The following is a 27,852-nucleotide window of genomic DNA, read 5'->3' as shown; positions in this document are numbered from 1 at the left end:
TAGCTATACAGCAGGCTGGACCATATTTCTTTGAATTATCTTTCAGTCTGGCTCTCTTTCTCTTCTCCTTGCACTCTGATGATACAAATGTTGGATCTTTTGTTGTTGTCCCACAGGTCTGTGAGGCTTTCTTAATTTTTTCTGTCTATTTTTTTCTGGGTTGTTTGGATTGGGTGAATTCTGTTGTTCTGTCCATAAGCTCATTGATTGTATCCTGTGTCATCTTCACTCTGCTACTGAGCCTATCTAGCTTGTCTTTTGTTATTGCATTTCTTAGTTACATAATTTTCATCTGGTTGCTTTTATAACTGTATTTCCTTGCTTAGATCTTCTATTTTTACATTTGTTTTAAGATAATTTATAAATGATTGTCGAAGCGTTTTTATGATGGTTGTTTTACAATTCTTGTCAGATAATTTCAACAGCTGATTCATCTAGGTGTTTGCATTGGTTGATTGTCTTTTCTCATTCTAGTTTTTCTTGGTTTTTGGTGTGACAGGTGATTTCCATTTGAAACTTAAATATTTTGTCTAATATGTTAGGAGATTCTGAGGACTAGTTCAACCTTTTATTTTCACAAGCAATCATCCTGTTTAGGTTTATCATGCAGGTCTTAGCCTATATTTTTGTGGGTTGTGGTTCCAATGATGGTTTAATTTTGAGTCTGCACTGTTGTTTTGGTTGGCTTCTTGTATCTGGTGGCACTAGGGCTCTCACTGATCACTGGTGGTGCTGCCTGAGGGAGTAGGAGATTCATTCTTATGCTGAGTTAGTGTATATCTATTGCTGGGGAAGGGATGGGCTGGGATTTCCTTACCATGCTCCCTGCTACCCTGATGTCTCTGGACAGGGGAGGAGAGTCTTGGACCTGTGAAGAACAAGAGGCTTCCTGAGATTGGATATCTAGCAAAACTGGGTTTTGCTTGCCAGTTCCGACTGCCTGTTCTGATGTCTCTGGATAGAGAAGGAGATCCTCAGACCTGTGAAGACCAAGGTTCTTGACCGGGCTGCTTGTGGAGACAGAAGTTCCTGAGCAGGCCCCCTCTCTTCTGGTTCTTCGTGCCTGCCTTTGTTTCTCTTGATGGAAAAGAGGAATCTCGAATTGCCATCACTGTGACTGAGCAGATGACCCTTTGTGGCACCCTCAGGGCCCCAACTGCTGGGTAACCCAGATCACTGCTACTCCACAGTTCCTGGACATGATCCTGTCCACCTCTCAAGACAAGAGCATCATTATGTAGAAACTGAGCAGGGAAGATACCAACTATGGCATCCCACAACATGCTATGTGTGGTCACTCCCACTTTCTTAGTGACTTGGTCATCTCCTCAGATGGTCACATTGTCCTGTCAGGCTCCTTGGATGGAACCCCGTGCCTCTGGGATTTCACAATGGGCATTACCATGAGACAGTTTGTCGGCCATACAAGGACACGCCGAATGTGGCCTCTCCTGACAACCAGCAGATTGCCTGTGGCTCATGAGATAAAACCATCAAGTTATAGAATACCCTGGGTGCCGAGACCAACTCGGTCGTGGAGACCCTAACCCAGTGGCGCTAGAGGAATTAAAGACACACACACAGAAATACAGCATGTGGAGTGGGAAATCAGGGGTCTCACAGCCTTCAGAGCTGAGAGCCCCGAACAGAGATTTACCCACATATTTATTGACAGCAAGCCAGTGATAAGCATTGTTTCTGTAGATTATAGATTTACTAAAAGTATTCCTTACGGGAAACAAAGGAATGGGCTGAAACAAAGGGATGGGCTCTGGCTAGTCATCTGCAGCAGGAACAAGTCCCTAAGGCACAGATCGCTCGTGCTATTGTTTGTGGCTTAGGAACACCTGAAGCGGTGGTTTTCCATCCTGGGTGGGCCAGGCATTCGTTGCACTCATTCCAGTAAACCGACAGCCTTCCAGGGCATTGTGGCCACCATGAACACACCACAGTGCTGCAGAGATTTTGTTTATGGCCAGTTTTGGGGCCAGTTTATGGCCAGATTTGGGGGCCTGTTCCCAACACCTGGGTATGTGCAGATACACTGTCTAGTATGAGAGTCACAGAGTGGGTGTCTTGTGTTCACTTCTTGCCTAACAGCAGCAACCCTATCACTGTCTCCTGTAGCTGGGACAAGCTGGTCAAGGTATGGAATCTGGCTAACTGCAAGCTGAAGACCAACCACATTGGCCACACAGGTTATCTGAACACTGTGACTGTCTCTCCGGATGGATCCCTCTGTGCATCTGGAGGCAAGGATGGCCAGGCCATGCTATGGGATCTCAATGAAGGCAAACACCTTTATATGCTAGATGGTGGGGGCATTATCAACACCCTATGCTTCAGTACCAACTGCTACTGGCTCTGTGTTGTCGTGGGCCCCGGCATCAAGATCTGGGACTTATCATCGTAGATGAACTGACGCAAGAAGTTATCAGTACTGGCAGCAAGGCAGAACTGCCCCAGTGTACCTCCCTGGCCTGGTCTGTTGATGGTCATTTGTTTGCTGGCTACACAGACAACCTGGTGTGAGTGTGGCAGGTGACATGGGCACCTGCTAGAAGTTTATGACGGAGCTTTAGAAATTAAAAAACGAGCAAACTGGAAAAAGAAAAAGGAGGGGAGTCTCAGGCCTCATGGTGAAGGAGAGTGTTTCCCCTGGCTATTTGTTTTTGTTGAGGTTCCTGATTAATCTCTCTTGCTGGTGGTGTCTGGCTTCCTTGATATTTGTCAGAGGGACACCTGTTCTATTCTGGGAGGAATTGGCCTACATGGGCTGCCTTCTGCTACTAGGCTGTGCCTGGGAAAAACCAGGTCTGGGTGGCTTTCTTCACTTGGGTAAGGTAGGCGTAAGACATCCTGCCTCTGTGCTGTTCTTCTAGTTGTAGGGTTTCAAAGGAGTTTACCTTCTTCTTTCCACCTTCCAGAATTCTTTAGTTGTCCCTTGTATTATTTGTTTATATTTGTGCTTATTGGGGATTAACTGGGAAAAATGGTCTGTGCTATCTTGTCTGGACCACAAGCTGGGTTTTCCTTCTAATTTCAGTTTCTATGGCATGTGAGTGTAGAGGTAAATGAGTGGAGAGATACTGGCTGGGGTTGAGTTTGGCTTTGTTGGAGGCCCTGAGATTTACTCACTTTTAAAGAGTTCCTTAAACATCCTGTATGCCTGGACTTAAATTTCATTCACCAGTTCGTCACAGAGCTCTGGAAAATTGTAAGCCAGTGCTGTCCTCCCTATGTTTTCTAAAGCCCTATGCTGATACAGAGGGACTTTTCTCTTTAGATATTTTTAGATATTTTCTTGACTTTCCCTAGTTTGGTCTATTCATTCTCTGCCTGCTTCTTTTCATATTGGAGTATCCAGTGTGAAATCTCAGGATTTTGTTAACTTTTCTTTTTCAGAATATCTTTTGGACTGGTTGGGGTAGTACTGGACTCACTAAAACCATGCTGTGAAACTTATGGAATAAGGTTGTACTTCTTTATTTGTTGGTGATATGTTTAAATTTTTTGTTTTTGTTTTTTCTTTTGAGATGGAATCTCGCTCTGTCGCCCAGGCTGGAGTGCAGTGGTGATCTGGGCTCACTGCAAGCTCTGCCTTCCGGGTTCACGTAATTCTCCTGTTTCAGCCTCCCAAGCAGCTGGGACTATAGGTGCCCGCTACCATGCCCGGCTAATTTTTGTACGTTTAGTGGAGATGAGGTTTCACCGTGTTAGCCAGGACGGTCTCGATCTCCTGACCTTGTGATCCACCCACTCGGCCTCCCAAAGTGCTGGGATTACAGGCGTGAGCCACCGCACCTGGCCAAATTTTTGTTTTTTCTTAAACACTATTTTTTTTTCCATTATTAGTCAGTAGGAGCTTTTGAAGTACTGCTTGGTGATGAGATTTTTGCAGTTTTTACATCTTCCTCTGACTTTTGACATTGCTAATGATGGTGGTGGCAGCCTGTCTGGAGCAGCTGCTGTGGAGACGCCAGCTGTGGCTGGGGAGGTGTGGCCAGGGCTCTGCACTCCGCAGAGCCGGCAGGGGCTGGGAACAGGCAGGAGCTTTGTGCTCCTGGGTGCAGCTGCAGCTGCCCAGTTGCGGCTTGGGTCCCAGGAAGCCCCCTGCCCCTGCAGGTTTGAAAGTGCCTGCTCTCGCTCCTGGCCTCTCCCTGCTCCTGGCGCCTGCTCCAGGGGGAAGCAAAGTTGTGGCCAAGCCCAGACACTTTTGCAACCCGGCCAGGTATGTGTGTGCTCAGAGTGGTGCTGACCTGCCAGCCCCTTGCCATCGTGGTCCCCTCTGGACTTTGGGTAACAATAAGGATGGGAGGAGGGGCTGCAGGGGCTGAAGGCAGGTTGGCGCTGGCCTATAGACACCTCTTGGCACAGTCAGTTTGGGTGCCGTGGATGGCATGTTAAAGGCAGACAGGTTCCTAGGCAGAAAGGGGTGGGTCCCTGGTGAAACCTTACTTCAGGCCAGGGATGGCCTGAAGCCTGCAGGCTGGGCTGCCAGTTCCAGGTGAAGTCCGTGGCCCAGAGTGAGAACTTCATTGATGACCGTTTGGCAAATTTGATGGTGCTTTTTCCAGGCGCACCGTGGCTGCCCATGGATGAATCAGTATGCAGTTCCCTGATTCTGAGCACATAAAATCCAGGCTCAGCTAGACACACATTCATCCAGATGACCTGCTTGCGGAAAGGAGCTACCTCCCTTCTGAATTCAACACACACTGGGATAACCTGCCTGCAGAAAGGACCTACCCACTTCGGATCTCTTGAGAGCTATTCTTTCGCTCAGTGAAGCTCCTCTGCCTTGCTCATCCTTCAGTTGTCTGCATACCTCATTCTTTCTGGACGTGGGACAAGTGCTTGGGACCCACCGAATGGTGGGCTAAAAGAGCTGTAACATAAACACAGTGGAAACATGCCCTCCGGTTGCCACGTTGCGTGCGACGAGAGAGAGAGAAGATCTGTGGCCCTTCTGGGAGCCCAGACCTTGGGACCCCTGAGCCAGGGCTGTGACACTCTATAACACCCTCTTTGGGACTCTGTGGTTCCTGGTGTCTCTGAGCTTTCTGGTGCCATTGTGTTCCCCCTGTCCAGATGCTACTGAAGCTATGTGTGGTATGTCTGGTCCAACTGCAGCCTTGAACAGAGCCAGCACGTGTGCTGGTGCCTGGAGCTGCCTGTCCTGCCGCACCTGGTGTGCCTGGCTGTGCGTAGTGGACAGATCCCACACTTGCTCACTCACACACCCCTTGCTGCTCTGCGCCTGTCTCACCCTTGGCAGGTGTGGGATCCAGGCCAGTAGTGTTAGCCGGTGCAGCCTGCCAGGCTGAGTGGATGGAATGACTTCAGCAGGCACAAGCAAAACCCAAGCAGAGGCACCACTGGTCACGGAGGTTTCTGGCTGGCAGAGCAACACCCTAAGGATCCTGCGACATTAATACCTTTTTTTCTTTTTTTTTTTCCCCCCCTGACACCTGTGACTCTTCCAGGCCCCTGTTATCTTTTTGCTTACTTAATTTCTATCCTTTGGTTGGTTTCTCCTCCTTTCAATCTTGGATTGACAGGTTCTCATGGATTTTATCCTTCACTCTCTGCTTTTCTGTCAACATTCAGTGTGTTGGTTTCATCTGTCACCTTTAAGTAATTGACTCTCAAGTTTGGATTTTTAACTTTAATATTTTACCTAAAGGTAAAATTTCCAGCTGAAATGATTATAGTTTACTTGAAGTAGCTCCATATTCTTGTTCTTTCATTTCTATTGATACTGTCATGATTATTTATTTCTAAAGCCTTAAAAATTTCATTGAATTGTCTCTTTTTTGTTCACTAAATCCATTCACTAGGTCAAGAATCTTCCATTTTAATTCTCATTGGCATTGTCAATTCTAGATCTTCATTTCTCAAGCTATATTGCTATAATGGCTTCTTCTGTCTTATTAGCTGCCAAATCAAAATCTGTCTTTATGTCTCTTTGTCCTTCTTTTAATTGAACTATAACATACACACAGAAAAGTATACAAATCGTAAGTGCTCAGCTTGATGACTTTTCACAAACTGAACATACTTGTGCAACTAGCACCAACAAGTTAATCTTTTTAAACTATTGTGTTCAGGATCTTGGTTTTCAAAAATTGTAATCTTGTGTTAACAAAAATTAATTTAAGGAGTTTGGGCTTTATTAGTTTCTTGAGCAGAGGACTAGCAGAAGATAAATTGGCATGTCATCTCCCACTATTTGTCACATAGAGTTTAATTTTGGAGACATTTGCTATTTTAACTGTATTTCATACTCACTTTTTTTTTTTTTTGGCCCTATGCTTCCCTATTTCCTGAAATACATTTCCCGTTTGACTTTTTATAGTCTAAATCGTGGTCATTATTTCAGTTCTAATTCATATCTTGCCATTTCTAAGAAATTTTCTGGGTGATTCCAGCTTTAATTAACTTGCAGTAGTATTTGCAATACAACAACAAAAACCTAGGAGATATCTGAAATATCTACCAACAGGAATTTTCTTTTTCTTCTTCTTCTTTTTTTTAAAGACAGTGTCTCATTTTGTTGCCCTAGCTGGAGTGTAGTGGCACAATCTTAGCTCACTGCAACCTCCACTTCCCAGGTTCAAGTGAGTCTTATGTCTCAGACTCCCAAGTAGCTAGGACTACAGGTGTGTGCCACCATACCCAGCCAATTTTTGTATTTTTAGTAGAGATGGGGTTTTGCCATGTTGGACAGGCTGGTCTTGAGCTCCTGACCTCAAGTGATCCACTTGCCTCAGCCTCCCAAAGTGCTGGGATTACAGGTGTGAAGCACCACATCTGGCCCACCAGCAGGAATTTTTGATGAGAGAAAGGTAAACATTGTTATCACAATGCATTTAGTAGCAGAAGTGATATTTTTCCAAGTTGCAGAATAAAATGAACCACAATATCAGATACAGTTTTTTTAAAAAATGTAAAGTATTCGTTGGGTGCAATGACTTGTGCCTGTAGTTTCAGCTACTTGGAAGGCCGAGTTGGGAGGATTGCTTGAGGCCAAGAGTTTGAGGCGGCAATGTGCTATTATTGTGCCTGTGAATAGCCACTGCACTCCAGCCTGGACAACACAGGAGGATCCCATCTTAAAAAACTGTATGTGTACGTATATGCATACACACACACACACTCTTACATACATATACATGTGTGATTTTTTTTCTCTATTTGGAAAACCCTAATTTTTACCATGTCTTTAAATAAGGTTATTGAAGTTAGAGAGCCAAAGCCCTTGCTTTTCTGTGTAGCTTAGAGGATATCAGCTGAATTAAGAAATTCATCTCTGGTATGGATGAACTAGAATGAAAAATAAAAGGTGTTTTTTGTTTTTTTTTTTTTCATTTCTTCTCACTGACTCTGAAAGATTTTACTGCCTGAAATTCTAGGAAATGGTGGGGGGTGGGCAAAATAAATTCTACCATCATTTTCAGGATTTATAATAAACAGGGTATTTTGAGGAAGCTTATGCCAACTGATCTTTAGATGATTATAAGTTATGCTGTAGTAATTTTTTAAACAACTTTTTTGAGCTATATTTACAACCAAAGAATTCAGCCATTGAAACTGTACAATTTAATTGTTTTTAGTACATTTACAGTTATGCAGGCACTACTACAATCAATGATTTTCATCACCACAAAAAGAAATCCAGTACCCACTAATGGTCATTCCTAATTTCACCCCACATTTGCCAGCCCTGGTCAACCAGTAATCAACTTTATAGATTTGCCTATTTTGAGAATTTCATATTAATGAAATCATACCATGTGATCTTTTGGGTCTGGTTTATTTGAAGTAGTAAAACATTTTCAAGGTTCATGCATGTTGTAGCTTGTATCAATACTTCCTTTTATTGCCAAGTAATATTCCATTGTATGAATGTTATCCCATTTTATTTATCTGTTCACCTGTTGATGTATATTTGGGTTCGTTCTACTTTGTAGCTAATGTGAATAATGTTGCTTCAAACATTCATATGCACGTTTTTGCATAGACATATGTTTTCATTTCTGTCGGGTATATACCTGGGAGGTGAATTTCTGGGTCATATGCTAACTCTATGATTTACCTTTTGAGGAACTGCCAAACTCTTTTCCACAGTGGTTGCACCATTTAATGTTTCAGCTAGCAAGGGATGAAGATTCCGTTCTCTTCAGCGCTAAACTATTTGTCTGTCTTTTTTGATTAGAGACATTCTAGTGGTGTGAAATAGTTATCTCATTATAGTTCTGATTTGAATTTTCCTGATAGCTAATGATATTGAATATCTTTTCATGAGCCTATTGGACATTTCTATATTTTTCTTAGAGAATTGTCCATTCAAATCCTTTGTCCATTTCTTTTGTTGGTTTTTCTTATTATTGAGTTGTAAAAATTCTTTATGTCCTCCATCCAGAAGTTCCTTATCATATATATATATGATTTGTAAATATTTTCTCCCATTCTGTAGGTTGTCTTTTCACCTTCTTGATGGTGTCTTTTGAAGCATGGAAGTTTTAAATTTTGATGAAATCTAAGTAATGTTTTTTATTTTTGTCATTTGTGCTTTTGTTGTTGTATCTAAGAAACCATTGCCGAAGCCAAGGTCACAAAAATTTACTTGTGTGTGTTATTCTGAGAGTTTTGTAGTTTTAGCTCTGATATTTAGGGGTGTCATCCATTAACAGTTAATGTTTTGTGTGCGATCTAAGGAAGACATCCTGCTTCATTGTTTTGCATGTGGAAATTCAGTTGTCCCAGAACCAGTTGTTGAAAAGACTTTTCTTGGTACCCTTGTAGAAAATCACTTTACCATAAACGTGAAGATTTATATTTGGCCCCTCTAGTCTATTCCATTGATTTCTGTTTGTCCATATGCCATTACCATAGTGTCTTGATCACTGTAGCTTTTTAGTAGGTTTGAAATCAGAAAGTGTGAATCTTCCAATTTTGTGCCTCTTTTCAAGTTATTGTGTGTTATTTTGGCTCCCTTACTTTTCTATATAGATTTTAGGATAGCTTGTCAATTTCTGTAAGAAATCTGAGATATTAATATGGATTATGTTATATTTCTTGATCAAATTGGAGGCTCTTTCTTAACAATATTAAATCTTTTGATCTGTGAATGTGAATATATCAATTTACTTAGGTCTTTAAAAATTACTTTCTTTTTTGAGATGGAGTTTTGCCCTTGTTGCCCAGGCTGGAGTGCAGTGGGTATGATCCTGGCTCACTGCAACCTCCACTTCCTGGTTTAAGCGATTCTCCTGCCTCAGCCTCCTGAGTAGCTGGAATTACAGGCAGGTACCACCACGCATGGCTAATTTTGTATTTTTAGTAGAGACGGGGTTTCTCCAGGTTGGTCAGGCTGATCTCAAACTCCAGACCTCAGGTGATCCGCCTGCCTCAGCCTTCCAAAGTGCTGGGATTATAGGTTTGACCCACTGCACCTGGCCCTAAAATTACTTTCAACAGTGTCTTATAGTTTTAAGCATACAGGTTTTGCTTTTTTTGGTAAAATTTATTCCTAAGTATTTTATTCTTTTTTGGTGCTTTTGTAAATAGAATTGTTTTCTCATTTCATTTTTGGATTGTTCAGTGATGGTATATAGAAATATAATTTATTTTTGTATATTGACCTTGTACCCTGTAATATTACTTAACTGTTTTTTATTTGTTTATATTTTAATTTTTGTGGATATATAGTAGGTATATCTATTTATAGGGTACATGAAATATTTTGATACAGACATGCAGTATGTAATAATCACATCAGGGTAAATGGGGGTATCCATCACCTCAAGCATTTATTCTTTGTGTTACAAACAATTCAATTATACAGCTTTAGTTATTTGATAATGTACAATTAAGTTATTATTGACTACAGTCACCCTGTTGTGCTATCAGGTACTAGGTCCTATTCTTTACATATTTTTTGTACCCATTAACCATCCCAACTTTCCCCCTGCTTCCCACTACCCTTTATAGCCTATTGTAACCATCCTTCTACTCTCTGTCTCTATGAGTTCAAGTTTGTCTTTCTGTGTCTGGCTTATTTCACTTAATATAATGACCACCAGTTCTATCCATGTTGTTGCAGATAACAAGATCTCACTCTTTGTACCACATCTCTTTATTCATTCATCTGTTGATGGACACTTAGGTTGCTTCCAAATATTGGCTATTGTAAACAGTGGTGCAATAAACATAAGAGTGCAGATATCTCTTTGGTATACAGATTTCTGTTTGTTTTGTTTTGTTTTTTGGTTTTTTTTTGGGGGGGGAGGTTATATACCCAGCAGCAGGATTGCTGGATTATATGGTAGCTCAGTTTTTAGTGTTTTGAGGAATCTCCAAACTGTTGTCCATAGTAGTGGTTGTACTAATTCACATTCCCACCATCAGCAGTGTTTCAGGGTTCTCTCTTTTCTACATCCTTACTCTTTGTTTTCTGGTCTTTTTCCTTTCCTGTCTTCCTGTCTTTCTTTTAGGGAAGGTAATTTTCTTTGGTGGTATGACTTAATTTTACTTTTTTTGTATTCATTGTATGTTTTTTGATTTGAGATTACCATGAAGCTTGCAAATACTATTTTGTAACCCATTATTTTAAACTAATGACAAGTTAACATGATTGTGTAAACAAACAAGCAAAAAGAAAACTAATAAAAAAAACTCTGTACTTTAACTTTGACACCCCCTCCGCTTTTTAACTTATTGTTGTTTCTATTCATAACTCGTTGTACTGTGTCTTGAAAAGTTGTAGTTATTATTTTTGATTGGTTCATCTTGTCTTTTTTCTTAAGACCAGTTTATACACCACAGTTATACATTATTATTATAATGTGATAATATGCTTTGTTTGTGTACTTAATTTTACCAGTGAGTTTTGTACCTTCAGATGATTTGTTATTGCTCATTAATGTCCTTTTCTTTCTGGTTGATTAATCCCCCTTAGCATTTCCTTTTTTTTTTCTTTTCTTTTCTTTTTTTTTTTTAAGACGGAGTTTCACTCTTGTTGCCCAGGCTGGAGTGCAATGGCGTGATTTCGGCTCCCTGCAACCTCCACCTCCTGGGTTCAAGTGATTCTCCTGCCTCAGCTTCCCTAGTAGCTGGGATTACATGTGCCTGCCACCATGCCCAGCTAATTTTTTGTGTTTTTAGTAGAGATGGGGTTTTACCATGTTGGCCAAGCTGGTCTTGAACTTCTGACCTCAGGCGATCCACCTGCCTCAGCCTCCCAAAGTGCTGGGATTACAAGTGTGAGCCACTGTGCCCGGCTCCCTTTTTTTTCTTTCTTGAGTTTCATTCTTGTTGCCCAGGCTGGAGTACAATGGCGCAATCTTGGCTTACTGCAACCTCTGCCTCCTGGGTTCAAGCAATTCTCCTGTCTCAGCCTCCCAAGTAGCTGGGATTACAGGTGCCAACCACCATGCCCGGCTAATTTTTGTATTTTTAGTAGAGATGGGATTTCGCCATGTTGACCAGGCTGGTCTCGAGCTCCTGACCTCAGGTGATCCACCCACCTTGGCCTCCCAAAGTGCTGGGATTACAGGTGTGAGTCACTGTGCTTGCCCCTCGCTTAACATTTCTTATAGGACAAGTGTGGTGTTGATGAAATCCTTCAGCTTTTGTGTGTCTGGGAATATCTTTATTTCTCCTTTATGCTTAAAGGATATTTTCACCAGACATGCTATTCTAGGGTAGACTTTTTTTTTGTTTTTTGTTTTTTTTTCCCTTCAGCACTTTAAATATTTCATGCTACTCTCTCCTGCCGTGTAAGATTTCCGCTGAAAAGGCTGCTGCCACACATATGGGATCTCCATTGGATGTTATTTGTTTCTTTTCTCTTGCTGCTTTTAGGATCCTGTCTTTATTCTTGACCTTTGGGAGTTTGATTATTAAATGCCTTGAGGTAGTCTTTAGGTTAAATCTGCTTGTTGTTCAAGAACCTTCTTGTACATGAATATTTATATCTTTCTCCAGGTTTGGAAAGATCTCTGTTATTATCTCTTTGAATAAACTTTCTACTCTTATCTCTTTCTGTACCTCCTTTTTAATTCTTAATTACTCTTACATTTGCCCGTTTATGCCTGGGCATGGTGGCTCATGCCTGTAATCCCAGTACTTCAGAAGGCCAAGATGGGAAGATTGCTTGCACGTAGGAGTTTGACAGCAGCCTGGGCAATAAAGTGTGACCCCTTCTTTACAAAAAAAATTAAAATTAGCTGGGCATGGTGACACATGCTTATAGTCCCAGCTACTCAGGAGGCTGAGACAGGAGGATCTCTTGAGCCCAGGAGGTTGAGGCTGCAGTAAGCTCTGATTGTGCCACTATACTCTAGCCTGGGTGACAGAGGGAGACTCTGTCTGGAAAAAAAGAAAAGCTTTCCCCTTTTGAGGCTATTTTCTAGTTCTTGTAGGCATAGTTTATTCTCTTTCATTCTTTTTTTGTTATTGCTCCCTCTGACTATTTTTTGTGCCACTGTACTCCAGCCTGGGCAACAGAGGGAGACCCTATCTGGAAAAAAAGAAAAAAATTTCCCCTTTTGAGGCTATTTTCTAGTTCTTGTAGGCATGGTTTATTCTCTTTTATTCTTTTTGTTGTTGTTGTTCCCTCTGACTATTTTTAAATAGCCTATCTTCGAGCTCACTAATTCTTTCTTTTGCTTCATCAATTCTGATATTAAGAGACACTGATGCATTCTTCAGTATGTCAGTTGCATTTTTCTGCTCTAGAATTTGTGCTTCATTCTTTTTATTGATTTCAATCTCCTTGTTAAGTTGATCTAGATAGATTTCTAAATTCGGTCTCTCTGTTATCTTGAATTTTTCTGAGTTTCTTCAGCTATTTTGAGTTCTCTGTGTTAAAGGTCCCTTATCTTTCAGGCCAGGATTGGTTCCTGGTGCCTTAATTTAGTTTGTGTATGGAGGTCCTGTTTTCCTGGATGGTTTGGAATCCTGTGGATATTCGACAGAGTCTGTACATTCAAGAGTTAGGTATTTATTGTAGCCTTCACTTCTGTGCTTTGTTTGTCCCTGTCCTCCTTGGGAAGGCTTTCCAGGTAATACAAGGTACTTGGGTGTTGTGATCCAAGCTGTATCTGTATTAGGGGCCACTTCAAGCCCAGTAACACTGTGATTTATGCAGACTTGTAGGGGCACTGCCTTTATGGTGTTGGATAAGATCTGGAAGCATTCTCTACATTACCAGGCAAAAACTCTTGTTCCCTTTCATTCCTTTCTCCCAAACAAATGGGGTCTCTCTCTGTTTTGAGTCACCTGGAGCAGGGGGTGGGGTGACACAGTCACCATGTTGCTACCAGTACTGGAACTGCACTGGGTGAGACCTGAAGCCAGCACAGCACTGGGTCATGCCCAAGACCCACTGTAATTGCTACCTGACTCCTGCCTGTTTGCTCAAGTCACCTGAGCTTTATCATCAGCAGGTGGTGAAGCCAGCCAAGCTTGTGTCCTTTCCTCAAGGGCTCTAAGTGGGTCCAAAGATGTCTGTTAAACAAGGAGTGGAGTCAAAACCTTAGAAATCTACCTAGTGCCCTATTCTACGGCTAAACTGGCACTCAAGCCACGAGACAAAGTCTTTCCCGCTCTTCCCTCTCCTTTCCACAGGTAAAGAGCCTCTCTCCCTGGCCACCACTACCACAGGCCCACAGGAAGGACTGCCGGGCTACTGCTGATGTTGGCGGAAGGCCCAAGTTTCCTTCAGTCAGATTGTGGTGAATGCTGCCAGGCCTGGGACTTACCCTGCAGGGCAGTGGGCTCCTCTCTGGCCCGCAGCAGGTCTAGAAGTGCCATCCAAGAGGCAAGACCTGGCATTGGAAGCTGTAAGAATGTGCTTGGTGCTCTACCCCACTGTGTTTGAGATGATACCTAAGGTGTGAGACAAAGTCCCCTTAACTTTCTCTTTGTTTTTCTCAAGCAGAAGGAGTCTCTCCCCATAGCCACCACTACAACTGGAAATGTGCTAGATCTCACCTGAGGTTAGCATGTCTGAATCTGACGCAGGGCCCACAGCGTACTACCTGGGTATCACTGCTGGTTATTCAGGGACCATAGGCTATTAAGTCAGCAGGTGATGAAGCCTGCCAGGACTGGGTCCTCCCTTTCAAGGCAGTGGGTTTTTTTTTTTTTTTTTTTTGGCCCAGGTTGTGTTTAGAAATGTCATTCAGGAGGTAGGGCCTATAATAGGGGTCTAATGACTGCCCAGTGCTCTATCCTGCTGTGGCTGAGCTGGTATCCAAGAGGCAAGACAATGTTCTCTTTACCGTTTGTTTCCTCTCCTCAAGCAGAAGGATGGAGTCACTTTTGTTGCTGCAAGCTGTCCTGGCTGGGGTGCAGAAGGGGTGTTGCAAGCACTCCTGTAGCCTCCCTCTTTCATGTCTCTATGGGTTGCTGAAACTCAAGTTCTGACTGCTGGAATGGGCAATTCCCCTCTGGCTGTGACTGGTCTAAATGCTCCCTTCCTGGGTGGACATTGGCTGAGTTCATCCTGGTTTTGCTTTCTGCTGTGACAGGGCAGCAGTGAGTTTACTGCAAAGTACCGCAATCACAGTGCTCTCTTTCTCCTCCAAGCATACTCTGTGTACCATGTGGCCACTGCCGGGGGATGGGAAAGGACTGGTCTTGATGATTCAAGACTGTGTTTTCTACACTTTTCAGTACCTCTTGCAGTGATAGGAAGTTAAAACTGGGTACTGTGATTGCTCACCTGATTTTTGGTTCTTATGAAGGTGATTTTTTTGTGTGTAAATAGTTGTTAAATTTGGTGTTCCTGCTGGCAGGGGGGCAGGGGGGCACAATTTGTAGAGGCTTCTAGTCATTTATTTTAATAGTTTTTGTTGCATTACATAGGATTTTCTACATATAAGATGATGTAATTTGCAAATTAAGATTGTTTTACTTCTTTCTATCCCATCTGAATGCCCCTTTTATTTCATTTATTTCATTGTATTGGCTAAGACCTCTGGTGTAATATTGAAGCCAACAATAAAGTGGACCTCTTCATCTTATTTCTGATCTTTGGAAGAAAGTATTCAGTCGTGATTTTTTTTTTTTTTTTTTTTTTTACCTCAAAGAAGAATCTATCATAACTTTTTTTTTTGGAAGACTAATTTCCTTTTTATTTAAGAGTTTTTCTCTTTTGTTTACATACACAGATAATGTGCTGATTAGAAGGCTCACTTGTGCAGTGTGGAGGATAACCAGTGCCTTACAAAATGGGATTTGGGAGTGACTTGAAGAATTCACATGAAGCAGTGTTAAAATTGCAAGACTGGGAATTACGGTTACTGGAAACAGTAAAGAAATTTATGGCCCTGAGAATAAAAAGTGATAAAGAATATGCATCTACTTTACAGAACCTTTGTAATCAAGTTGATAAGGAAAGTACTGTCCAAATGAATTATGTCAGCAATGTATCCAAGGTAAGAAGAATAATTTCATTATTTGCTATTTATAGCATTATAATTGTCCTTAAAATGCAATAGCTCATACTGTTGAATGATCATACTCAAGTCAGCATTCTTAAGCAGTGATTCCACAATTTTACAGAGTATGAGAATCTCATAGAGAAGTTTTTCAAAATTATACATTTTGGAGTAGCTGGGCATGGTGGCTCATGCCTGTAATCCTAGCACTTTGGAAGGCTGAGGCGGGAGCATCACTTTAGCCTAGGAGTTTGAGACCAGCCTGGGGAAAGTGGTGAAACCCTGTCTCTACAGAAAATATGAAAATTAGCTGGGCATGGTAGCATGTGACTGTCGTCCAAGCTCCTTGGGAGGTTGAGGTGAGAGGATTGTTTGAACCTGTTAGATCAAGGCTGCAGTGAGCCGTGGGTGACAGTGAGACCCTGTCTCAAAAAAACAGAACAAAAAATTGGGGAGCTGTACCTCTCTGATATTCTGACTTGATGGGTCAGGTTTGAGAACCATTGTTACAAATTTCGTTTCTTTTATTAACTCTTCTGGCTTTGGGTCATTTGAACCCTGCTATTTTTCCCTTTAGAACAAACTTTAGTTATAAACCACTCCCTGAATTCTTCTGTGAATCATTAGTGTTGTGAATCATATGGAATATTTTAGCATGTAGCTGTTATTTGCTATCATTTCAGTACAAAAATATTAGTATATTGTTGAGTTAGTCACTCTTAAAACATCCATTGGATGAATAATGTATTTTTTAAATCCAAGATTATTCTGTCATATAAAAATAAGGGCCAGAATTGTACTGTTAATTGTTCTTTGAAAACACTGAAGAAGAAATGTTAAACTGTAATAGTTCTTGGATTCTTGCTCTGTTACTTCCAATGTCTTATTTAAATATCATATTTCACTATATTTATTCAAAGTTAAAAATAAATCTTTTTAACTTTAGAATGTTAAAAAAAATTAATCTTCTTTCACTTTTGGGTCTTAGGATTTGAGTAAATTTTAGAGGAAAACTCTGTTACCTGTGGAGACTGTGTATATAGTGTGTTTGATCAAGTAAAGATTTGTGATTTTGTTAAGTCCACTAATGTTAATATATTTAACTTCCTTTCTGGGCCAGTATCTAGTCTGAAGGTAGAGCTGCCAGAGATGGCCACAAACAATACAGGACATCATCTGAATTTGCATGCAGTATTTTGGATGAACATATATTAAAAATTATTTGTTACTTATCTGAACTTCAAATTTAACTGGATATCCTTTTTTTTATTTGGCAGTTTCGTCTGTGGGTATAAGCCTGCTATTATGTTAATGGGAATAGATAGGGAAATTGATAGGAAAAGTACTTTTGGCATTTTAAGAGTCACATTTTATTTAATTCTTGTTTTTGGTAAGCTACCTGGTGTCTCTGAGTCCAAAGGCTTTCTGCTTCATTTATACCTCTTGTTTTCTTTTCTTTCTTTCTTTTTTTTTTTTTTTTGAGATGCAGTCTCACTTTCTTGCCCAGGCTGGAGTACAGTGGTGCAATGTTGGCTCACTACAACTGCTGCCTCCTGGGTTCAGGTGATTCTTGTATCTCAGCCTCATGAGTAGCTGGGATTACAGGTGTGTACTACTACACCTGGCTAAGTTTTGTATTTTTAGTGCAGACGAAGTTTCGCTGTGTTGGCTAGGCTGATCTTGAACTCCTGAGCTCAAATGATTTACCTGCCTCGGTCTCCTGAGCTTTACCAGAGTCATCTGACCTCATAAATCTTGACCTCCCTTTTGCAGGACACTTAGGTTTTAACTTTTCCTCATGTGCTAATTAGTTACCACTTACCTGCTTTTCATTTTCTTACATTCTGTTGACATGTCTTACTTGCCGTTGTCACATAGTTTCTATTTTCTTTGTTATTGCTAATTTATACATTAAATTAACAGTTGAACAATGGTTGAGAACTCACAGAAAATCAAGGAGTATGTCAGCTTTTCCTCCTTTTTTTTTCTTTTAGAATCTTGCTCTGGCATCTAGGCTGGAGTGCAGTGGCACAGTCATCTGTGCTCATTGCAGCCTTGACCTCTCAGGCTCAAGCAATCTTTCCACCTCAGCTTTCTAGGGAGCTGGGATTATAGGCATGTGCAACCATAACTGGCTACTTTTATTTTTTATTTTATAGAAACGGGGTCTCAATATGTTGTCCAGGCTGACCTTGAACTTCTGGACTCAAGTAATCCTCCCACCTTGGCCTTCCAAAACTCTGGGATTATAAGCATGAGCCACTGTGACCAGCCATTCTTTCCTCTTAACACAGAAATACTATGATTTATTCTACCTATAAGTAAAGTCTACCTTTTTTTAAGAGGATTGTGCTTTTCATATTATATCTTTAAAAAATCTTTGCCTGATGCAAAGTTAGAGTTTTGCCTGTGTTATCATCTGGAAATTTTATATTTTTAAGTTTTGTATGTAGGTCTATGATTTATTTTGTATATGTGGCAAGCTATGGATTGAAGTTCTTTTTTTTTTTTTTTTTTGCTTCTGGATATCCATTTGTTCTAACATCATTTGTTGAAAATGCTAAGCTTTCTGCATTGAATTGCCTTTCATCTTTGTTTAAAATCAGTTGACCGTAATGCGAGTCTATTTTTATACTCTTTATTCTGTCCATTCATATTTTTGTCTATCATGACACCAGTAACACATTTAATTATTTGGTCCTTGATAATAATAACAAAGTAGTCATCCCTTATTCATGGGAGATATGTTCTAATATCCCCAGTAGATGTCTGAAGCTGTGGAAAGTACTGAACGTCCATTGTTGTCAATCAGAATATATTTCTGTTCATGCCTTCCACCCACAAGTTTAATTGCTTTTCCATCTTAACTAAGCACTTATCATGCACTATGCATATATAACTTTTGCAGTTTGAAGTGCAACATCAAAAATTCAAAGGCACAAATTTCCTTTTTCTTCTTTTTCACAGTTGCTTGGATAGAAGATTCATTCTTACTATAGCTCTTAGCAACCTCAGCATACGTTTTTTTTCCTTCCTTAAATTGAGAACTTTCATCCCTTCACCCAAAGGAGACACTTTCTGGCTTCTTTTTGGCATATCCAAATTATCAGCATCACTATCCTTGCAGTTTGGGGCCATTATTAAGTTAAATAAAGGTTCCTTAACAAGCACTGCTATAGCAAGACAGTTGATCTGATAACTGAGATGGCTACTAAGTGAGTAATATTCAAGTAGCATATAGAGCGTGGATACACTAGACAAAGGGATGATTCATATCCTGGGCAGGACAGAGTGGGGAGGCTAGGTGTTTCATCATACTACTCAGAGCGGTGTCACCTTAAAACTTACGAATTGTTTATTTCTGGAATTTTCCATTGTTGGACTACGTGCAATCGAAACTGCAGGAAGCAAAACAACAGATTAAGGGGTACTACTGAACTTACTGTTTTTCTTAATTATTTTGGCTTTTCTAAATCCTGTGCATCTCCTTATGAATTTTAGGAGCATCTTACCAATTTTTATTTTTTTTTTTAAAGGCTACTGGGATTTTGTTTGGAGTTATATTGAAAGTATAGATAAATTTGGGGAAAATCTATATCTTAACAGTATTGGGTCTTTCAATAAGTAAAAATGGTGTACATTTTAAATTGTTAAAAAATAATTCAACTTTTAGATTCTAGGGATACACATACAGGTTTGTTTCCTGGGTTATTATGTGATGCTGAGGTTTATGATATGAATGACCCCATTACCAAAGTAGTGAGCATAATACCCAATAGTTTTTCAGCCTTTTCCCCCATCCTTCCCTCTCTCCTCTAATATTCTACACTGCCCATTGTTTCCATCTTTATATCCTTGTGTACCCAATGTTTAGCTGCCACTTATAAGTGAGAACATGGAGTATTACTTTTTTTTTTTGTTCCTTTGTTAATTTGCTTAGGATAATGGCTTCCAGCTGCATACATGTTGCTGCAAAGGGCATGATTTCATTCTTTTTTATGACCATGTAGTATTCTGTGGTGCATATATACTACATTTTCTTCATCTAATCCACCATTGATAGGCAATGAGGTTGATTCCATGTCTTTGCTACTGTAAATAGTGCTATGATGAACATACAAATGTAGGTGTCTGTTTGGTAGAACTATTTATTTTCTTTTGGCTATATACCCTCTAATGGGACTGCTAGGTCTAATGGTAGTTCTGTTTTAATTTCTTTGAGAAATCTCCAAGTGCTTTCTCTAGTGGCTGAACTAATTTACATTTCCACCAACAGTGTATAAATGTTCCCGTCTCTCCACAACCTCATGAGCATGTTTGTTTTTTTGACTTTTTAATTATAGCCATTCTTACTGGTGTGAGATGGTATCTCATTGTGGTCTTGATTTGCATTTATCTGATAATTAATGATGTTGAGCATTTTATCATGTGTTTGTTGGCCATTTGTATGTCTTCCTTTGAGAAGTATCTGTTAATGTCCTGTGCCCACTTTTTAATGTTTTTTTTTTCTTGATGATTTGTTTAAGTTCTGTATAGAACATTAGTCCTTTGTTGGATGCATGGTTTATGATTATTTTCTCCCATTCTGTAGGTTGTCTGTTTACTCTGTTGATGTTACTTTTGTTATATAGAAACTCTTTAGTTTGATTGAGTCCCACTTGTGAATTTTCATTTTCGTTGCAATTGCTTTTGAGAATTTAGTAATAAATTTCTTCCCACAGCTGATACCTAGAATGGTGTTTCCCAGGTTTTCTTCTAGGATTCTTATAGTTTGAGGTCTTACATTTAAATCTTTAATCCATTCTGAATTAATTTTTGTACAGGGTGAAAGTTAGGGGACACGTTTCATTCTTCTGCATATAAAGCTAGCGCACTATCCCAGCACCATTTATTGAATAGGGAGTTCTTTCCCTGTTGCTTATTTTTGATGAAAGATCAGATGGCTGTAGGTGTGCGTTTTTTTTTGTTTTTGTTTTTGTTTTTTTCTGTGTTTTCTAATCTGCTCCATTGGTCTATGTGTCTGGTTTTATACCACTACCATGCTGTTTTGGTTATTGTAGCTTTAGAGTATAATTTGAACTTGGGTAATGTCAAGCCACTAGCTTTGTTGTTATTACTTAGGACTGCTTTGGCTCTTTGGGTGACTTTGGTTGCATATGAATTTTATAATAGTTTTTTCCCAGTTCTATGAGAAATAACAGTAGTTTGATAGGAATAGTGTTGAATCTGTGAATTACTTTGGGCAGTATGGGCATTTAATGATATCGATTCTTTCAGACCATGAGCACAGAATGTGTTTCGATTTTTTTGTGTCATCTATGATTTCTTTCAGCAGTGTCATGTAGTGCTTCTTGTAGGGATCTTTTACTTTCTTGGTTAAATGTATCCCTAGGTGTTTTATTTTATTTTTTTGTTTCTATTGTAAATGGCATTGCATTCTTGATTTGGCTATCAGCTTGAATGTTATTGGTGTATAGAATTGGTACTGATTTTTCTAATTGATTGTGTATCCTGATTCTTTACTGAAGTCGTTTATCAGTTTCAGGAGCCTTTTGGTGAAGTACTTAGGGTTTTGTAAGTATAGAAGCATGTCATCTATGAAGAGAGATAGTTTGACTTCTTTTCCTATTTGGGTGCCTTTTATTTTTTTCTCTTGCCTGATTGTTGTGGCTAGGACTTCCAGTTCTGTATTGGTTTGGAGTGGTGAGAGTGTACATCCTTGTCTTATTCCAGTTCTCAAGGGGAATAGCTCAAGCATTTGTCCTTCAGTATGATGTGGGCTGTGTGTTTGTCATAGATGGCTCTTACTATTTTGAGTTATATTCCTTCCATGCCTAGTTTATTGAGGATTTTTATTGTGAAGCGATGATGGATTTTATCAAACGCTTTTTCAGCAGCAATTGAGATTATTATATGGTTTTGTTTCTAATTGTGTTCATTGGACAAATTACAGTTATTGATTTGTATATGTTGAACCAACCTTGCATTGCAGGAATGAAGCCTATTGGATCATGGTGAATTAATTTTTTGATGTGCTGCTTGATTCGGTTTGCTATTAATAGTATTTCATTGAGGATTTTTGTGTTTATGTTCATCATGGATATTGACCTGTAGTTTTCTGCTTTTGTTGTGTCTTTGCCAAATTTTGGTATCAGTGTGATGCTGGCTTTTTAGAATGAATTAGGTAGAATTCACTGCTACTTGATTTTTTGGAATAGTTTCTGTAGAATTGGTACTACCTCTTTGTACATCTAGTAGAATTTGGCTGTGAATCCATTTAGTCTGGTTTTCTTTTTTTTTTTTTTTAATTTAGTAGGTTTTTATTACTGATTCAATTTGGAGCTGGATATTGGTCTTCTCAGGGTTTCAGTTTCTTCCTTGATATGGTTTGGCTATGTCCCCACCTAAATCTCATCTTGAATTGTAACTTCCAAATTTCCCACGTGTTGTGGGAGGTGATTGATAATGGGAGTGGGTCTTTCCTGTGCTGTTCTCGTGATAGTGAATGAGTCTTATGAGATCCGATGGTTTTAAAAATGGGAATTTTCCTGCACAAGCTCTCTTTTGCCTACCACCATCCACATAAGATGTGATTTGCTTCTCCTTGCCTTCCACCATGTTTGTGAGGCCTCCCCACCCATGTGGAACTGTAAGTCCAGTTAAATCTCTTTCTTGTGTTAATTGGCCAGTCTCAGGTATCAGCAGCATGAAAACAGACTAATACAGTGAATTGGTACCAGTAGAGTGGGGCGTTGCTAAAAAGATACCTGAAAATGTGGTAATGACTTTGGAACTGGGTAACAGGCAGAGGTTGGAACAGCTTGGAAGGCTCAGAAGAAGATAGGAAAATGTGGGAAAGTTTGGAACTTCCTAGAGACATGTTGAATGGCTTTGACAAGAATACTGTTAGTGATATGAACGATAAGGTCCAGGCTAAGGTGGTCTCAGATGGAGATGAGGAACTTGTTGTGAACCGGAGCAAAGGTGACTCTTGTTATGTTGCAGCAAAGAGACTGGTGGAATTTTGCCACTACCCTAGAGATTTATTGAAATTTGAACTTGAGAGAGATGATTTAGGGTATCTGGCAGAAGAAATTTCTAAGAAGCAAAGCATTCAAGAAGTGACTTGGGTGCTGTTAAAGGCATTCAGTTTTATAAGGAAAGCAGAGCATAAAATTGTGGAAAATTTGCAACCTGACAATGTGAGAGAAAAGAAAATCCCATTTTCTGAAAGAAATTCAAGAAATTTATAAGTAACAAGGAATTAAATGTTAATCACCAAGACAATGGTGAAATGTCTCCAGGGAATGTCAGAGGTCTTCATGGCAGCCCCTCCCATCACAGGCCTGGAGGCCTAGGAAGAAAACATGGTATCGTGGGCCAGGCTCAGGGTCCCTGTGTTATGTGCAGTCTAAGGACTTGGTGCCCTGTATCCTAGCCACTCCAGTCATGACTAAAAGGGGCCAAGGTACAGCTTGGGCCATGGCTTCAGTGGGTGCAAGCTCCAAGCCATGGCAGCTTCCATGTGGTGCTGAGCCTGACAGTGCATAGAAGTCAGGAATTGAGGTTTGGGAACCTCCTCCTAGATTTCTGAGGATGTATGAAAATATCTGGATGTCCCAACAGAACTTTGCCACAGGGGTGGGGCTCTCCTGGAGAACCTCTGCTAGTGCAATGTGGAAGGGAAAGGTGGGGTCAGAGCCCCTACACAGAGTCCCTACTAGGGCACCACCTGGTGGAGCTGTGAGAAGAGGGCCACTGTCTTCCAGACCCCAGAATGGTAGAGCCACTGACAACCTGCACTGTGTACCTGGAAAAGCTGCAGACACTCAACAACAGCCTGTGAAAGCAGCTGAAAGGGAGGCTGTACCCTGCAAAGCCACAGGGGCAGAGCTGCCCAAGACCATGGGAACCCACCTCTTTCACCAGCGTGACCTGGATGCAAGACATGGAGTCAAAGGAGATCATTTTGGAGCTTTGAGATTTGACTGCCCCACTGGATTTCAGACTTGATGGGGCCCGTAGCCCCTTTGTTTTGGCCAGTGTGTCCCTTTTGGAATGGCTGTATTTACTTAATACCAGTACTCCCATTGTATCTAGGAAGTAACTAAGCTGCTTTTGATTTTACAGGTTCATAGGCGGAAGGGATTTGCCTTGTCTCAGATGAGACATTGGATTGTGAACTTTTGAGTTAATGCTGAAATGAGTTAAGACTTTGGGGGATTGTTGGGAAGGCATGATTGGTTTTGAAATGTGAGGACATGAGATTTGGGAGGGGTCCAGGGTGGAATGATATGGTTTACCTGTGTCCCAACCAAAATCTCATATTGCATTGTAACGCCCACAATTCCCATGTGTTGTGGGAGGAACCCGGTGGGAGATGATTGAATTATGAGGGCAGGTCTTTCCTGTGCTGTTCTCGTGATCGTGAATGAGTCTCATAAGATCTGATGATTTTAAAAACGGGAATTTTCCTGCACAAGCTTTCTTTTTGCTTGTTGCCATCCACATAAGATGTGATTTGCTTCTCCTTGCTTTCCACCATGTTTGTGAGGCCTCCCCAGCCATGTGGAAGTGTAAGTCCAGTTAAACCTCTTTCTTTTGTAAGTTGGCCTGTCTCGGGTATGTCTTTATCAGCAGTGTGAAAACAGACTAATACATTCCTGATTCAATCTTGAGAAGTTGTGTGTTTCCAGGAATTTGTCCCTTTCCTGTAGATTTTCTAGTTTGTTTGCATAGAGGTGTTCGTAATAGTCTCTGAGGATCTTTTGTTTTTCTGTGGATCGGTTGTGACGTCACCTTGGTGATTTCTTATTGTGCTTATTTTGCATCTTTTGTCTTTTTCTTTGTTGGTCTAGCTAGTGGTCTATCAACCTGTTTATCCTTTCAAAGATCAAAGTTTTTGTTTTGTTGTTTGTATGGATGATTGAATATCAATTTCATTTAGTTATTATTTGGTTTTAGTTACTTCTTTTGCTATCTTTAGGGTTAGTTCTTGTTTTTCTTGATCTTCTAGGTATAGTGTTAGATCCTGAATTTGAGATCTTTCTGCCTTTTTGGGGTGGTGTTTAGTGCTATATACTTTTCTCTGAACACTGCTCTTGTTGCATCCCAGAGATTCTGGTATGCTATTTCTCTATTTTTATTTATTTCAAATAATTTTTTGATTTCTGCCTTAATTTCATTGTTTACCAACAAGTCATTCTGGAGCAAGTTGTATAATTTCCATGTAATTGTGTGGTTTTGAGAGATCTTGGTATTGATTTCTCCTTTTATTTCACTGTGGTCCAGGAGTGTTGTTGGTATGATTTAGATTTTTTTTTTTTAATTTACTGGGACTTGTTTCATGGTCAAGCATGTGGTTGATGTTAGATTATGTTCCATGTCAGATGAGAATAATGTGTATTCTGTGTATGATACCCGGAATATTTTGTAGATTTCTATTAGATCCAGTTGGTCAAGTGTTGAATTTCAGGTCAGAATTTCTTTGTTAGTTTTCTGTCTCAGCGATCTGTCTGATGCTATCAGTGGGGTGTTGTGTGACTCTCTGTTTCTTTTAGTAGGTCTAGATGTACTTGTTTTGTGAATCTAGGTGCTTCAATATTGGGTGTATATATTAAGTATAAGTTAAGTCTTGTTGATTTAAATTCTTTATCATTATTATCATTATTACTTCTTTGTCCATTTTTTTTTGTTGGTCCAACATTTGTTTTACCTGATATAAGAATAGCTTCACTACTCTTTTTGTTTTCTGTTTGTGTGATCTTTCTCTAACCCTTTACTCTGTGCCTATGGGTGTCAACATGTGAGAATGGGTTTCTTGAAGACAGCAGATGGTTGGGTTTCTTTTTTTAATCCAACTTGCAACTCTGTGCCTTTTAAGTGGGGTAGTTAGGCAATTTACATTCAATATTAATATGTGAGATTTTGATCCGATTGTGAAGTCATTAGATGATGGCTTTGTACTTTCTTTTGTGTGGTTCCTTTATAAGACCTGTGTGCATGTTTTTGTGGTAGCAGTTATTTTCGTTGTTGTTGTTTCCTTGTTTAAAACTCCCTTAAGGATCTCTTGTGAGGCTGGTCTAGTGGTATTGAATTCCCTTAGCACTTGCTTGTCTGGAAAATATTTTATTCCTCCTTCACTTATGATGCTTAGTCTGGTGAGATGTGAAATTCTTGATTGGAATTTCTTTTCTTAAAGATGGCTGAAAGTATGCCCCTAACCTCTCCTGGCTTATAAGATTTCTGCTGAGAAGTCCACTGTTAGCCTAACAGAGTTCCCTTTGCACATATGATCTGACCTTTTTCTCAGCTGCCTTTAAGATTTTTTTCTTTAGTTTTCACCTTGGACAGACTTGTGACAATATGTCTTGTTGCTGTTCATTTTGTATAGCATCTCACAGGTGTTACCTGGATTTTTTTGTATGTGGATATCTACCTCTTCAGCAAGATTAGGGAAACTTTTTTTGAATTATTCCTTCAAATATGTTTTCCAGGTTGTTTACTTTTTCTTCTCCTTTCTCAGGAATGACAGTAACTCGCAGGTTTGGTTGCTTTACCTAATCCCGTATTCCTCAGAGAGTGTTTATTTTAAAAAATTCTTTTTGATTTATTTTTGTCTGACTGTGTTAGTTCTGAAGATATGTATTCAGGCTCTGAAGTTTCCTCTGAAGCTTTCAGTTGTCTTTTGAAAAAGCTCCTTAAGTGAGTTTTTCTTTTCTTTTTTTTTTTTTATTATTATTATACTTTAAGTTCTAGGGTACATGTACATAACGTGCAGGTTTGTTACATATGTATACTTGTGCCATGTTGGTGTGCTGCACCCATCAACTCGTCAGCACCCATCAACTCGTCATTTACCTCAGGTATAACTCCCAGTGCAATCCCTCCCCCCTCCCCGCTCCCCATGATAGGCCCCGGTGTATGATGTTCCCCTTCCCGAGTCCACGTGATCTCATTGTTCAGTTCCCACCTATGAGTGAGAACATGCGGTGTTTGGTTTTCTGTTCTTGCGATAGTTTGCTGAGAATGATGGTTTCCAGCTGCATCCATGTCCCTACAAAGGACAACTCCGTAAGCTCTGATTGATTTCTCTTTAAGATGCTTATGTATTCCTTCATTACCTGGATTGCTTTTGAAGTTTCTTTGTATTTAATTTCATCCTTGTCTTGGATCTTGTTAATCATTCTTGTAATACATGCTTTTCCATGCTTTGAATTTTTTGTTTTGTTTTTTAGACAGGTTCTTGCTCTGTCGCCCAGGCTGGTGTGCAGTGGCATGATCACAGCTCTCTGCAGCCTTGATCTTCTGGGCTTAAGTAATCCTCCTACCTTAGCCTCCTGAGTAGCTGGGACTACAAGTGTGGACCACCATGCCTGGCTAATTTTTGTATATTTTGTAGAGATGGGATATTGCCATGTTGCCCAGGCTGTTCTCAAACTTCTGGGCTCAAGTGATCCTCCTGCCTTGGCATCCCAAAATGCTACGATTACAGGTGTGAGCCACCATGCCAAGCCTGTGCTTTAAATTCATTATCTGTCATTTCTGAGTTTCTAGTTTGGTTATAGATCATTGCTAGAGAGCTGATCTGATCCTTTGGTGGTGTCACTACATTCGGATTTTTCATGGTGCCAGAATTCTTGTGCTGGTTCCTTCTTATCTGGAGGTGCTGGCACTTCTAATTTTTGTAATTATTTTTGTTCAGGTAGGAATTTTTCTTTTTTCTTTCTTTTCTTGTGATATTATTATTTTTTTATTTCTCTTTTCCTTTCCCCTCCTACCTAGGTAGTGTAACTGTAGAGAATGTTCAGTAGTGTCTTTTTGGCTCTGCTGTATGGACTTCTGTTGGCAGGTTTTATACTGGGCTTTTGTATTGGGCTTTCTTTATATATAAGCCAGTACATAGTGCTTATAGGTAAGAAGTGACTGTGGCTAACACAGCTGGGTGTGTATACTTGATCCTTGCTTACTGAGAGAAGCTCTCTGTTGCCTCAGGCAATTGATTGATCCATGGAGTGCACAGTGGTCTGAGTTCCCTGCTCAGCTCTCCGGGCTGGTGAGCAAGATGTATGGGGCTGGACTGGCCAGGCCTGCTACAGGTCTCCCAGTGGCAGGCAAAAGCACCAGCACTGAGGGAGAATCCAATGGGTGTCCACCAAGTGCTCAGAGGTGTGCCTAGGAAACCTCCTCAGCCCCAAGTTCTTTGCCTATGGAGGGAGAGTGGGCCAAACTCCTAATCCAGGAGAGTGGATACTCCAGATGCCTGGACATGGAGTGTACTGCAGCACCACAGTTTCTGCACAGGAATGGTAGGGCAGGTCAGGTGTCTGATTCAGAAGAGTAGGTGCTCCCAAAGGAGATCTGCATTGGTGTCGAGCAGAGAGGGCCTAGCTGCAATATG

The 27,852-nt window shown here is 40.4% G+C and overlaps 1 protein-coding gene and 1 pseudogene across 24 annotated transcripts in view; both read left to right on the top strand.

Annotated features, from left to right (window-relative positions):
• LOC105471095 (FER tyrosine kinase) overlaps positions 1-27,852 on the top strand; it is a 692,543-nt gene that overhangs the window by 292,095 nt on the left and 372,596 nt on the right. For 23 of the 24 annotated variants that reach the window (XR_011624806.1, XR_011624809.1, XR_011624807.1 and 20 more), the window contains one exon: positions 15,183-15,449. Coding sequence is in view for 20 of the 24 variants with exons in the window: in XM_011723459.3 (XP_011721761.2) it covers positions 15,243-15,449 (207 nt within the window). In the remaining 4 variants the exon portion in view is untranslated. Of the gene's footprint in view, positions 1-13,635; positions 13,902-15,182; positions 15,450-27,852 lie in introns of all 24 variants that reach the window. The other variant, XM_071098638.1, reaches the window with a different exon arrangement.
• Positions 88-13,629, top strand: LOC112424823 (small ribosomal subunit protein RACK1-like; annotated as a pseudogene).

This window comes from Macaca nemestrina, chromosome 6 (assembly GCF_043159975.1).
Source record: "Macaca nemestrina isolate mMacNem1 chromosome 6, mMacNem.hap1, whole genome shotgun sequence".
NCBI classification, from domain to species: domain Eukaryota; kingdom Metazoa; phylum Chordata; class Mammalia; order Primates; family Cercopithecidae; genus Macaca; species Macaca nemestrina.
This window is presented reverse-complemented; position numbering and strand designations above follow the sequence as displayed.